Source organism: Pseudophryne corroboree, chromosome 2, assembly GCF_028390025.1.
Source record: "Pseudophryne corroboree isolate aPseCor3 chromosome 2, aPseCor3.hap2, whole genome shotgun sequence".
Taxonomy (NCBI): Eukaryota; Metazoa; Chordata; class Amphibia; order Anura; family Myobatrachidae; genus Pseudophryne; species Pseudophryne corroboree.
Genome location: NC_086445.1, coordinates 610962387 through 610976138, shown reverse-complemented (window position 1 = coordinate 610976138; position 13752 = coordinate 610962387). Strand labels below are relative to the sequence as shown.

At 46.7% G+C, this 13752-nt stretch overlaps 1 protein-coding gene across 1 annotated transcript in view; it reads right to left on the bottom strand.

Annotated features, from left to right (window-relative positions):
- LOC135050428 (uncharacterized) overlaps positions 1 to 13752 on the bottom strand; it is a 61924-nt gene that overhangs the window by 19756 nt on the left and 28416 nt on the right. The window contains exon 6 of the mRNA XM_063956923.1: positions 628 to 684. Within this exon, the coding sequence (XP_063812993.1) occupies positions 628 to 684 (57 nt within the window). The remainder of the gene's footprint in view (positions 1 to 627; positions 685 to 13752) is intronic.

The window sequence follows — 13752 nt, the reverse complement described above, 5'->3', positions numbered from 1 at the left end:
CAGGGAAGATGGGCCCCTCTCAGCTCTGGGCCCCATAGCAGCTGCACCTATGGTAGCTACGCCCTTGAAAACAACCATCAATGCCCACAAACAGTATTATACTGGCCCACAGGGAGACAAGGGAAATCCCTGGAGGGCCCCTCCTCCTCCCTTATGAGTCAGGTTTCAGGCCATAATCTCAAATATTACATTGTTACTCTATAAAGTGGGTCAGTTACTTGGCGGAACAGGACCATGGGTTGGTGACTGGTCCTTAATGCTGCATTCCCCCAGTGTGCAAAGCCTGCAACAGTTGCTAATCAACACGTTTATGAGCATCTACTGCAAACTACATATTTTTCAAAATAAAGAAATCACCATTGCATGGACATGGATGCCTTAGAGTAACCCTGCTTATAATGCTCTGAAACAAAAGACAACAAACTCTGTTAAACAAGCTCATGCTCCTGGTTACCCCTGGCAAGGAAAGCTTCACAACACACCAGGCCACATTAAAAGTCCTTAAAGTCGCCAGGGCAAACAACTTATGTGAATGACCTTATACGTCTGCCTGATAATCTTCCAGACAGAAGAACGACAAGGTAAACCAAAAGCAGAGACTGTAGGAGACAGTGCATAAAACCCTACCAGATAATGCAGGACCAATTTGCCTCATCAGCCACAAAGCCAGAGGAAGAGGGCCCACTGATTATAAACTGCATGATCAATCCTTAATTTGCCACACCAGAAAACAATATTGTGATTAGCCAATTTTGCTACCCAAAGTTCTACTGCCACTATTTTTGTAAAAATTTCCAACTACAACAAATTGGCAGCAAAACCCTCAGCATTCCAAGACAGAGAACATGGTGCCACACACCATTCCAATTTGAAATAGACACAGAAAAAGGATGGATTAAGTGGGTGAAGGGGGATGGGGGGTGTTGGGCCTTTAAAAAAGGGGGAAGGGGCGTGTGTATATTAGATTGTGAATACCTCTCAACATGACCCATTCCAAAAGGGACAAAATGCTCTCTACCTGGACTTACCCCGTAATATATGGTTGGTGTCACATATAATTGATAATAAAGGTATTTCAACAGAGATGATTACAATCATAAATTAAGAAGGAAGTCCAGGTAGAGAGCATTTTGTCCCTCCTGGGATGGGTCATGGTGAGAGGTATGTATTGTTTATATTAAATATAAACCAATGATGTACATTAGATTTAAACTAATAGTTTAGTAATGCCTGCATACTTTTTATAGCTCCACCTAATTGAGAGAACTATTTTATAACGTTTTCCTGTAGTGGAACAAAGACATCTTAAACAACCTTAAAATACACATATAAAATAAAATTTATAATTTATTTAGCAAAAATGCAATAGCACAAATCTATGTACTACTTACACACTGATGTAGGACTCAGAAGGACTCTCTGTCTGTCTGTCTCTCTCTCTCTCTCTCTCTCTCTCTCTCTCTCTCTCTCTCTCAATCTAAATCCAAATGCTCTCATTAAATAACAGATTAAACAGACCCATGACACCCAGGCGGGGAGGAGGGAAAGCTGGGATCACTTACAGCTCTCTCCCTCCCCCTGTCTCTCCTCTGGTCTGGTCTCCTATCTCATCAAACCTGATACTGCTGTGTCTCTGCCTGCAATGCATACTATCCTGCTCACATTCTGGCATCCTGGTTCTGCTGCTGCACAAGAGGGAGTGCAAGTGATGTCAGTGTACTCCAGCTGGGGGGAGCCCTTGACAGAGAGGAGTCCTAGGGTACAGTATGCCCTGTGCCCCCTTAATTTTGTTATGGCAGCAAAACCGGATGACCCAGCCACATCAATTAAAATCAGCAGTGTAGCATTAAGCATTGGCAGTGAAAGCAAGGTCCTATCACTATTAAAATGGACAAAAAAAAATTGCCCAAACCTTGTTTCTTTAGACAAGTGAATCTGATGATATGGATTAATTGCCGTGGCCATGGCCCTCTCTAACTTCCTACAAAAAATTCAGGAATGGGAAAAATGCATCCATATGCAATGAAACTTTCTGTATTCATACACATACATAAATTTGCCCCAGTAATTTGGCTACCTTGTTAGATGGCAGATGACAACAAACATTATGAATCTCAATACCTAAATAGGATGAACATAAAGTAGGGCCCTCCATCTTGTGCTGTTTTAGCACCAGACACAGCACCTGAAACAGCGCTTGCATAGAGAAACAATAGGATTTTAATACCTACCGGTAAATCCTTTTCTCTCAGTCCGTAGAGGATGCTGGGGACACCAATAGAACCATGGGGTATAGATGGGATCCGCAGGGGACTTGGGAACTTTAGGACTTTCAAAAGGGGTGTGCACTGGCTCCTCCCTCTATGCCCCTCCTCCAGACTCCAGTAATAGGAACTGTGCCCAGGGAGACGGACATATTTAGAGGAAAGGATTTATTGTTAAACTAAGGTGAGATTCATACCAGCACACACCTCAAGCATGCCGCTCAACGTGGCAAACAACAGAACACACGCCAACGGCATGAACGATTTCAGCAACAGGCTGACAATAAACGTAGCACAACATGAGTGTAAACACACTAATAACTGCAGATACAGTACGCACTGGGACGGGTGCCCAGCATCCTCTACGGACTAAGATAAAAGGATTTACCGGTAGGTATTAAAATCCTATTTTCTCATACGTCCTAGAGGATGCTGGGACACCAATAGAACCATGGGGTTATACCAAAGCTCTAAAATGGGCAGGAGAGTGCGGATGACACTGCAACACCGATTGACCAAACTTGAGGTCGTCATCGGCCAGGGTATCAAACTTGTAAAACTTTGCAAAAGTGTTTGAACCCGACCAAGTAGCAGCTCGGCAAAGTTGTAATGCCGAGACCCCTCGGGCAGCCGCACAGGACGAGCCCACCTTTCTAGTAGTGATGAGCGGGTTCGGTTCCTCGGAATCCGAACCCGCCCGAACTTCAGCTTTTTTTACACGGATCCGAGCGACTCGGATCTTCCCGCCTTGCTCGGTTAACCCGAGCGCGCCCGAACGTCATCATGACGCTGTCGGATTCTCGCGAGGCTCGGATTCTATCGCGAGACTCGGATTCTATATAAGGAGCCGCGCGTCGCCGCCATTTTACACGTGCATTGAGATTGATAGTGAGAGGACGTGGCTGGCGTCCTCTCCGTTTAGAGAAGAAATAGATAGGAGAGTGAGAGTGAGACAGTGACACTTCATTTACTGGAGCTTAGGAGGAGTACTCAGACAGAGAGTGCAGAATTTTGCTGATAGTATTAGTTAGTTATACTAGTGACAGAGTGAGACAGTGACACTTCATTTACTGGAGCTTAGGAGGAGTACTCAGACAGAGAGTGCAGAATTTTGCTGATAGTATTAGTTAGTTATACTAGTGACTGACCAGTGACCACCAGTGCAGTTTTATATTATTTAATATAATCCGTTCTCTGCCTGAAAAAACAATACACAGTGACTCAGTCACATACCATATCTGTGCTCAGCCCAGTGTGCTGCTGCATCATCTATGTATAATATCTGACTGTGCTCACACAGCTTAATTGTGGGGGAGACTGGGGAGCAGTTAGGTTATAGCAGGAGCCAGGAGTACATATTAAAATTAAACAGTGCACACTTTTTTTCTGCAGGAGTGCCACTGCCAGTGTGACTGACCAGTGACCTGACCACCAGTATATAGTATACTATATTGTATTGTGAATGTCTGCCTGTAAAAGTTAAACACACGTCGTGTGACTTGTGTGGTGTTTTTTTATTCTATAAAATAAAAAACTCATTCTGCTGACAGACAGTGTCCAGCAGGTCCGTCATTATATAATATATACCTGTCCGGCTGCAGTAGTGATATATATATATTTTTTATATCATTATTTATCATCCAGTCGCAGCAGACACAGTACGGTAGTTCACGGCTGTAGCTACCTCTGTGTCGGCACTCGGCAGTCCATCCATAATTGTATACCACCTACCCGTGGTTTTTTTTTTCTTTCTTCTTTATACATACTACATCTCATTATCATCCAGTCTATATTAGCAGCAGACACAGTACAGTACGGTAGTCCACGGCTGTAGCTACCTCTGTGTCGGCACTCGGCAGTCCGTCCATAATTGTATACCACCTACCCGTGTTTTTTTTTTTTTTCTTCTTTATACATACTACATCTCATTATCAACCAGTCTATATTAGCAGCAGACACAGTACGGTAGTCCACGGCTGTAGCTACCTCTGTGTCGGCACTCGGCAGTCCATCCATAATTGTATACCACCTACCCGTGTTTTTTTTTTCTTTCTTCTTTATACATACTACATCTCATTATCATCCAGTCTATATTAGCAGCAGACACAGTACAGTACGGTAGTCCAAGGCTGTAGCTACCTCTGTGTCGGCACTCGGAAGTCCATCCATAATTGTATACCACCTACCCGTGGTTTTTTTTTCTTTCTTCTTTATACATACATACTACATCTCTTTATCAACCAGTCTATATTAGCAGCAGACACAGTACGGTAGTCCACGGCTGTAGTTACCTCTGTGTCGGTACTCGGCAGTCCATCCATAATTGTATACCACCTACCCGTGTTTTTTTTTTCTTTCTTCTTTATACATACATACTACATCTCTTTATCAACCAGTCTATATTAGCAGCAGACACAGTACGGTAGTCCACGGCTGTAGCTACCTCTGTGTCGGCACTCGGCAGTCCGTCCATAATTGTATACCACCTACCCGTGGTTTTTTTTTCTTTCTTCTTTATACATACATACTACATCTCTTTATCAACCAGTCTATATTAGCAGCAGACACAGTACGGTAGTCCACGGCTGTAGCTACCTCTGTGTCGGCACTCGGCAGTCCATCCATAATTGTATACCACCTACCCGTGGTTTTTTTTTTCTTTCTTCTTTATACATACTACATCTCATTATCATCCAGTCTATATTAGCAGCAGACACAGTACAGTACGGTAGTCCACGGCTGTAGCTACCTCTGTGTCGGCACTCGGCAGTCCATCCATAATTGTATACCACCTACCCGTGGTTTTTTTTTCTTTCTTCTTTATACATATATACTGCATCTCTTTATCAACCAGTCTATATTAGCAGCAGACACAGTACGGTAGTCCACGGCTGTAGCTACCTCTGTGTCGGCACTCGGCAGTCCATCCATAATTGTATACCACCTACCCGTGTTTTTTTTTTTCTTTCTTCTTTATACATACTACATCTCATTATCATCCAGTCTATATTAGCAGCAGACACAGTACAGTACGGTAGTCCACGGCTGTAGCTACCTCTGTGTCGGCACTCGGCAGTCCATCCATAATTGTATACCACCTACCCGTGGTTTTTTTTTCTTTCTTCTTTATACATACATACTACATCTCTTTATCAACCAGTCTATATTAGCAGCAGACACAGTACGGTAGTCCACGGCTGTAGCTACCTCTGTGTCGGCACTCGGCAGTCCGTCCATAATTGTATACCACCTACCCGTGGTTTTTTCTTTCTTTCTTCTTTATACATACATACTACATCTCTTTATCAACCAGTCTATATTAGCAGCAGACACAGTACGGTAGTCCACGGCTGTAGCTACCTCTGTGTCGGCACTCGGCAGTCCATCCATAATTGTATACCACCTACCCGTGGTTTTTTTTTTCTTTCTTCTTTATACATACTACATCTCATTATCATCCAGTCTATATTAGCAGCAGACACAGTACAGTACGGTAGTCCACGGCTGTAGCTACCTCTGTGTCGGCACTCGGCAGTCCATCCATAATTGTATACCACCTACCCGTGGTTTTTTTTTCTTTCTTCTTTATACATACATACTACATCTCTTTATCAACCAGTCTATATTAGCAGCAGACACAGTACGGTAGTCCACGGCTGTAGCTACCTCTGTGTCGGCACTCGGCAGTCCGTCCATAATTGTATACCACCTACCCGTGGTTTTTTTTCTTTCTTCTTTATACATACATACTACATCTCTTTATCAACCAGTCTATATTAGCAGCAGACACAGTACGGTAGTCCACGGCTGTAGCTACCTCTGTGTCGGCACTCGGCAGTCCATCCATAATTGTATACCACCTACCCGTGGTTTTTTTTTTCTTTCTTCTTTATACATACTACATCTCATTATCATCCAGTCTATATTAGCAGCAGACACAGTACAGTACGGTAGTCCACGGCTGTAGCTACCTCTGTGTCGGCACTCGGCAGTCCATCCATAATTGTATACTAGTATCCATCCATCTCCATTGTTTACCTGAGGTGCCTTTTAGTTGTGCCTATTAAAATATGGAGAACAAAAATGTTGAGGTTCCAAAATTAGGGAAAGATCAAGATCCACTTCCACCTCGTGCTGAAGCTGCTGCCACTAGTCATGGCCGAGACGATGAAATGCCAGCAACGTCGTCTGCCAAGGCCGATGCCCAATGGCATAGTACAGAGCATGTCAAATCCAAAACACCAAATATCAGTAAAAAAAGGACTCCAAAACCTAAAATAAAATTGTCGGAGGAGAAGCGTAAACTTGCCAATATGCCATTTACCACACGGAGTGGCAAGGAACGGCTGAGGCCCTGGCCTATGTTCATGGCTAGTGGTTCAGCTTCACATGAGGATGGAGGCACTCATCCTCTCGCTAGAAAAAAGAAAAGACTTAAGCTGGCAAAAGCACAGCAAAGAACTGTGCGTTCTTCGAAATCCCAAATCCACAAGGAGAGTCCAATTGTGTCGGTTGCGATGCCTGACCTTCCCAACACTGGACGTGAAGAGCATGCGCCTTCCACCATTTGCACGCCCCCTGCAAGTGCTGGAAGGAGCACCCGCAGTCCAGTTCCTGATAGTCAGATTGAAGATGTCAGTGTTGAAGTACACCAGGATGAGGAGGATATGGGTGTTGCTGGCGCTGGGGAGGAAATTGACCAGGAGGATTCTGATGGTGAGGTGGTTTGTTTAAGTCAGGCACCCGGGGAGACACCTGTTGTCCGTGGGAGGAATATGGCCGTTGACATGCCTGGTGAAAATACCAAAAAAATCAGCTCTTCGGTGTGGAAGTATTTCACCAGAAATGCGGACAACATTTGTCAAGCCGTGTGTTCCCTTTGTCAAGCTGTAATAAGTAGGGGTAAGGACGTTAACCACCTCGGAACATCCTCCCTTATACGTCACCTGCAGCGCATTCATAATAAGTCAGTGACAAGTTCAAAAACTTTGGCCGACAGCGGAAGCAGTCCACTGACCAGTAAATCCCTTCCACTTGTAACCAAGCTCACGCAAACCACTCCACCAACTCCCTCAGTGTCAATTTCCTCCTTCCCCAGGAATGCCAATAGTCCTGCAGGCCATGTCACTGGCAATTCTGACGAGTCCTCTCCTGCCTGGGATTCCTCCGATGCATCCTTGCGTGTAACGCCTACTGCTGCTGGCGCTGCTGTTGTTGCTGCTGGGAGTCGATGGTCATCCCAGAGGGGAAGTCGTAAGCCCACTTGTACTACTTCCAGTAAGCAATTGACTGTCCAACAGTCCTTTGCGAGGAAGATGAAATATCACAGCAGTCATCCTGCTGCAAAGCGGATAACTGAGGCCTTGACAACTATGTTGGTGTTAGACGTGCGTCCGGTATCCGCCGTTAGTTCACAGGGAACTAGACAATTTATTGAGGCAGTGTGCCCCCGTTACCAAATACCATCTAGGTTCCACTTCTCTAGGCAGGCGATACCGAGAATGTACACGGACGTCAGAAAAAGACTCACCAGTGTCCTAAAAAATGCAGTTGTACCCAATGTCCACTTAACCACGGACATGTGGACAAGTGGAGCAGGGCAGGGTCAGGACTATATGACTGTGACAGCCCACTGGGTAGATGTATGGACTCCCGCCGCAAGAACAGCAGCGGCGGCACCAGTAGCAGCATCTCGCAAACGCCAACTCTTTCCTAGGCAGGCTACGCTTTGTATCACCGCTTTCCAGAATACGCACACAGCTGAAAACCTCTTACGGCAACTGAGGAAGATCATCGCGGAATGGCTTACCCCAATTGGACTCTCCTGTGGATTTGTGGCATCGGACAACGCCAGCAATATTGTGTGTGCATTAAATATGGGCAAATTCCAGCACGTCCCATGTTTTGCACATACCTTGAATTTGGTGGTGCAGAATTTTTTAAAAAACGACAGGGGCGTGCAAGAGATGCTGTCGGTGGCCAGAAGAATTGCGGGACACTTTCGGCGTACAGGCACCACGTACAGAAGACTGGAGCACCACCAAAAACGCCTGAACCTGCCCTGCCATCATCTGAAGCAAGAAGTGGTAACGAGGTGGAATTCAACCCTCTATATGCTTCAGAGGTTGGAGGAGCAGCAAAAGGCCATTCAAGCCTATACAATTGAGCACGATATAGGAGGTGGAATGCACCTGTCTCAAGTGCAGTGGAGAATGATTTCAACGTTGTGCAAGGTTCTGATGCCCTTTGAACTTGCCACACGTGAAGTCAGTTCAGACACTGCCAGCCTGAGTCAGGTCATTCCCCTCATCAGGCTTTTGCAGAAGAAGCTGGAGACATTGAAGGAGGAGCTAACACGGAGCGATTCCGCTAGGCATGTGGGACTTGTGGATGGAGCCCTTAATTCGCTTAACAAGGATTCACGGGTGGTCAATCTGTTGAAATCAGAGCACTACATTTTGGCCACCGTGCTCGATCCTAGATTTAAAACCTACCTTGGATCTCTCTTTCCGGCAGACACAAGTCTGCTGGGGTTGAAAGACCTGCTGGTGAGAAAATTGTCAAGTCAAGCGGAACGCGACCTGTCAACATCTCCTCCTTCACATTCTCCCGCAACTGGGGGTGCGAGGAAAAGGCTCAGAATTCCGAGCCCACCCGCTGGCGGTGATGCAGGGCAGTCTGGAGCGACTGCTGATGCTGACATCTGGTCCGGACTGAAGGACCTGACAACGATTACGGACATGTCGTCTACTGTCACTGCATATGATTCTCTCAACATTGAAAGAATGGTGGAGGATTATATGAGTGACCGCATCCAAGTAGGCACGTCACACAGTCCGTACTTATACTGGCAGGAAAAAGAGGCAATTTGGAGGCCCTTGCACAAACTGGCTTTATTCTACCTAAGTTGCCCTCCCACAAGTGTGTACTCCGAAAGAGTGTTTAGTGCCGCCGCTCACCTTGTCAGCAATCGGCATACGAGGTTACATCCAGAAAATGTGGAGAAGATGATGTTCATTAAAATGAATTATAATCAATTCCTCCGCGGAGACATTGACCAGCAGCAATTGCCTCCACAAAGTACACAGGGAGCTGAGATGGTGGATTCCAGTGGGGACGAATTGATAATCTGTGAGGAGGGGTATGTACACGGTGATATATCGGAGGATGATGATGAGGTGGACATCTTGCCTCTGTAGAGCCAGTTTGTGCAAGGAGAGATTAATTGCTTCTTTTTTGGGGGGGGGTCCAAACCAACCCGTCATATCAGTCACAGTCGTGTGGCAGACCCTGTCACTGAAATGATGGGTTGGTTAAAGTGTGCATGTCCTGTTTATACAACATAAGGGTGGGTGGGAGGGCCCAAGGACAATTCCATCTTGCACCTCTTTTTTCTTTTATTTTTCTTTGCGTCATGTGCTGTTTGGGGAGGGTTTTTTGGAAGGGCCATCCTGCGTGACACTGCAGTGCCACTCCTAGATGGGCCCGGTGTTGTGTCAGCCACTAGGGTCGCTTATCTTACTCACACAGTCAGCTACCTCATTGCGCCTCTTTTTTCCTTTGCGTCATGTGCTGTTTGGGGAGGGTTTTTTGGAAGGGACATCCTGCGTGACACTGCAGTGCCACTCCTAGATGGGCCCGGTGTTTGTGTCGGCCACTAGGGTCGCTTATCTTACTCACACAGTCAGCTACCTCATTGCGCCTCTTTTTTTCTTTGCGTCATGTGCTGTTTGGGGAGGGTTTTTTGGAAGGGACATCCTGCGTGACACTGCAGTGCCACTCCTAGATGGGCCCGGTGTTTGTGTCGGCCACTAGGGTCGCTTATCTTACTCACACAGTCAGCTACCTCATTGCGCCTCTTTTTTTCTTTGCGTCATGTGCTGTTTGGGGAGGGTTTTTTGGAAGGGCCATCCTGCGTGACACTGCAGTGCCACTCCTAGATGGGCCCGGTGTTTGTGTCGGCCACTAGGGTCGCTTATCTTACTCACACAGTCAGCTACCTCATTGCGCCTCTTTTTTTCTTTGCGTCATGTGCTGTTTGGGGAGGGTTTTTTGGAAGGGCCATCCTGCGTGACACTGCAGTGCCACTCCTAGATGGGCCCGGTGTTTGTGTCGGCCACTAGGGTCGCTTATCTTACTCACACAGTCAGCTACCTCATTGCGCCTCTTTTTTTCTTTGCGTCATGTGCTGTTTGGGGAGGGTTTTTTGGAAGGGCCATCCTGCGTGACACTGCAGTGCCACTCCTAGATGGGCCCGGTGTTTGTGTCAGCCACTAGGGTCGCTTATCTTACTCACACAGTCAGCTACCTCATTGCGCCTCTTTTTTCCTTTGCGTCATGTGCTGTTTGGGGAGGGTTTTTTGGAAGGGACATCCTGCGTGACACTGCAGTGCCACTCCTAGATGGGCCCGGTGTTTGTGTCGGCCACTAGGGTCGCTTATCTTACTCACACAGTCAGCTACCTCATTGCGCCTCTTTTTTTCTTTGCGTCATGTGCTGTTTGGGGAGGGTTTTTTGGAAGGGACATCCTGCGTGACACTGCAGTGCCACTCCTAGATGGGCCCGGTGTTTGTGTCGGCCACTAGGGTCGCTTATCTTACTCACACAGTCAGCTACCTCATTGCGCCTCTTTTTTTCTTTGCGTCATGTGCTGTTTGGGGAGGGTTTTTTGGAAGGGCCATCCTGCGTGACACTGCAGTGCCACTCCTAGATGGGCCCGGTGTTTGTGTCGGCCACTAGGGTCGCTTATCTTACTCACACAGTCAGCTACCTCATTGCGCCTCTTTTTTTCTTTGCGTCATGTGCTGTTTGGGGAGGGTTTTTTGGAAGGGCCATCCTGCGTGACACTGCAGTGCCACTCCTAGATGGGCCCGGTGTTTGTGTCGGCCACTAGGGTCGCTTATCTTACTCACACAGTCAGCTACCTCATTGCGCCTCTTTTTTTCTTTGCGTCATGTGCTGTTTGGGGAGGGTTTTTTGGAAGGGACATCCTGCGTGACACTGCAGTGCCACTCCTAGATGGGCCCGGTGTTTGTGTCGGCCACTAGGGTCGCTTATCTTACTCACACAGCGACCTCGGTGCAAATTTTAGGACTAAAAATAATATTGTGAGGTGTGAGGTATTCAGAATAGACTGAAAATGAGTGTAAATTATGGTTTTTGAGGTTAATAATACTTTGGGATCAAAATGACCCCCAAATTCTATGATTTAAGCTGTTTTTTAGGGTTTTTTGAAAAAAACACCCGAATCCAAAACACACCCGAATCCGACAAAAAAAATTCGGTGAGGTTTTGCCAAAACGCGGTCGAACCCAAAACACGGCCGCGGAACCGAACCCAAAACCAAAACACAAAACCCGAAAAATTTCCGGCGCTCATCTCTACTTTCTAGTAGAATGGGCCTTTACTGATTTCGACAACGGTAATCCGGCCGTGGCATGAGCATGCTGAATCGTGTTACAGATCCAGCGTGCAATGGTCTGTTTGGAAGCAGGACACCCAATCTTGTTAGGAGCATACAGGACAAACAGAGCCTCGGTTTTCCTAATCTGCGCCGTTCTGGCGACATAGATTTTCAGAGCTCTGACCACATCCAAAGACTTTGACTCAACGAAAGCGTCAGTAGCCACTGGCACCACAATAGGTTGGTTCATGTGGAAAGATGAAACCACTTTCGGCAGAAAATGCTGACGAGTCCTCAACTCTGCTCTATTTTCATGAAAGATTAAATAAGGACTCTTGTGAGATAAGGTTGCTAATTCAGACACCCGCTTTGCAGATGCCAACGCCAACAGGATGGCCACTTTCCAAGTGAGGAACTTCAACTCCACCTTTGGTAAAGGTTCAAACCAATGTGATTGAAGGGACTGCAACACCACGTTAAGATCCCACGGTGCCACTGGAGGCACAAATGGGGGTTGGATGTGCAACACACCTTTCACGAACGTCTGAATTCTGGAAGGAAGGCCAATTGTTTTTGAAAGAAAACCGATAAGGTTGAAATCTGTACCTTGATTGAGCCCAACTTTAGGCCCGCATCCACACCTGCTTGTAGAAAATGGAGGAAACGTCCTAGCTGAAACTCTGGATGTGCAACACACCTTTCATGAACGTCTGAATTCTGGAAGGGAGGCCAATTGTTTTTGAAAGAAAACCGATAAGGCTGAAATCTGTACCTTGATTGAGCCCAACTTAAGGCCCGCATCCACACCTGCTTGTAGAAAATGGAGGAAACGTCCTAGCTGAAACTCTTCGGCAGGAGCCTTCTTGAATTCGCACCAAGACACATATTTTCTCCAAATACGGTGGTCATGCTTCAACGTAACCCCCTTCCTAGCCTGAAGAAGTGTGGGAATGACTTCACTGGGAATACCCTTTCGTGCTAGGATTTGGCGTTCAACCGCCATGCCGTCAAACGCAACCGTGGTAAGTCTTGGTATACGCACGGCCCCTGCTGTAACAGGTCCTCGCGTAGCGGAAGAGGCCAGGGATCCCCTATGAGTAATTCCTGAAGATCTGGATACCAAGCCCTCCTTGGCCAGTCTGGGGCAATGAAGATCGCTTGAACCTTTGTTCTTCTTATGATCTTTAGAACTTTTGGAATGAGAGGAAGTGGAGGGAATGTATACACCGACGGAAACACCCATGGTGTCACCAGTGTATCTACTGCTATTGCTTGAGGGTCCCTTGACCTGGAACAATATCTCTGAAGTTTCTTGTTGAGGCGAGACGCTATCATGTCTATTTGAGGAATTCCCCATTGACTTGTCACTTCTGTGAAGACTTCTTGATGGAGGCTCCACTCTCCAGGATGGAGATCGTGTCTGCTGAGGAAGTCTGCTTCCCAGTTGTCCACTCCTGGAATGAAGATTGCTGACAGAGCGCTTGTATGCTTTTCCGCCCAGCGGAGAACCTTTGTGGCTTTTGCCATTGCCGTTCTGCTTTTTGTTCCGCCCTGGCGGTTTATGTACACTACTGCTGTTATATTGTCTGACTGTATCAGTACGGGCAGACTGCGAAGAAGATATTCCGCTTGTAGAAGGCCGTTGTAAATGGCCCTTAACTCCAGAACATTTATGTGGAGACAAGTTTCCTGGTTTGACCATCTTCCTTGGAAGTTTTCCCCCTGTGTGACTGCTCCCCAGCCTCGGAGACTTGCATCCGTGGTTACTAGGATCCAGTCCTGGAACCCGAACCTGCGCCCATCTAGGAGGTGAGAGCTGTGCAGCCACCACAGGAGTAAGATTCTGGTCCTGGAAGACAGGATTATCCTTCGGTGCATGTGCAGGTGGGATCCGGACCACTTGTCCAACAGGTCCCACTGAAACACTCTGGCATGGAATCTGCCAAACTGAATGGCCTCGTAGGCCGCAACCGTCTTCCCCAGCAACCGAGTGCATTGATGGATTGATACTCTTGCTGGTTTCAGAATTTGTTTGACCATTCTCTGGATTTCCAGAGCCTTTTCCACTGGAAGAAAAACTCTCTG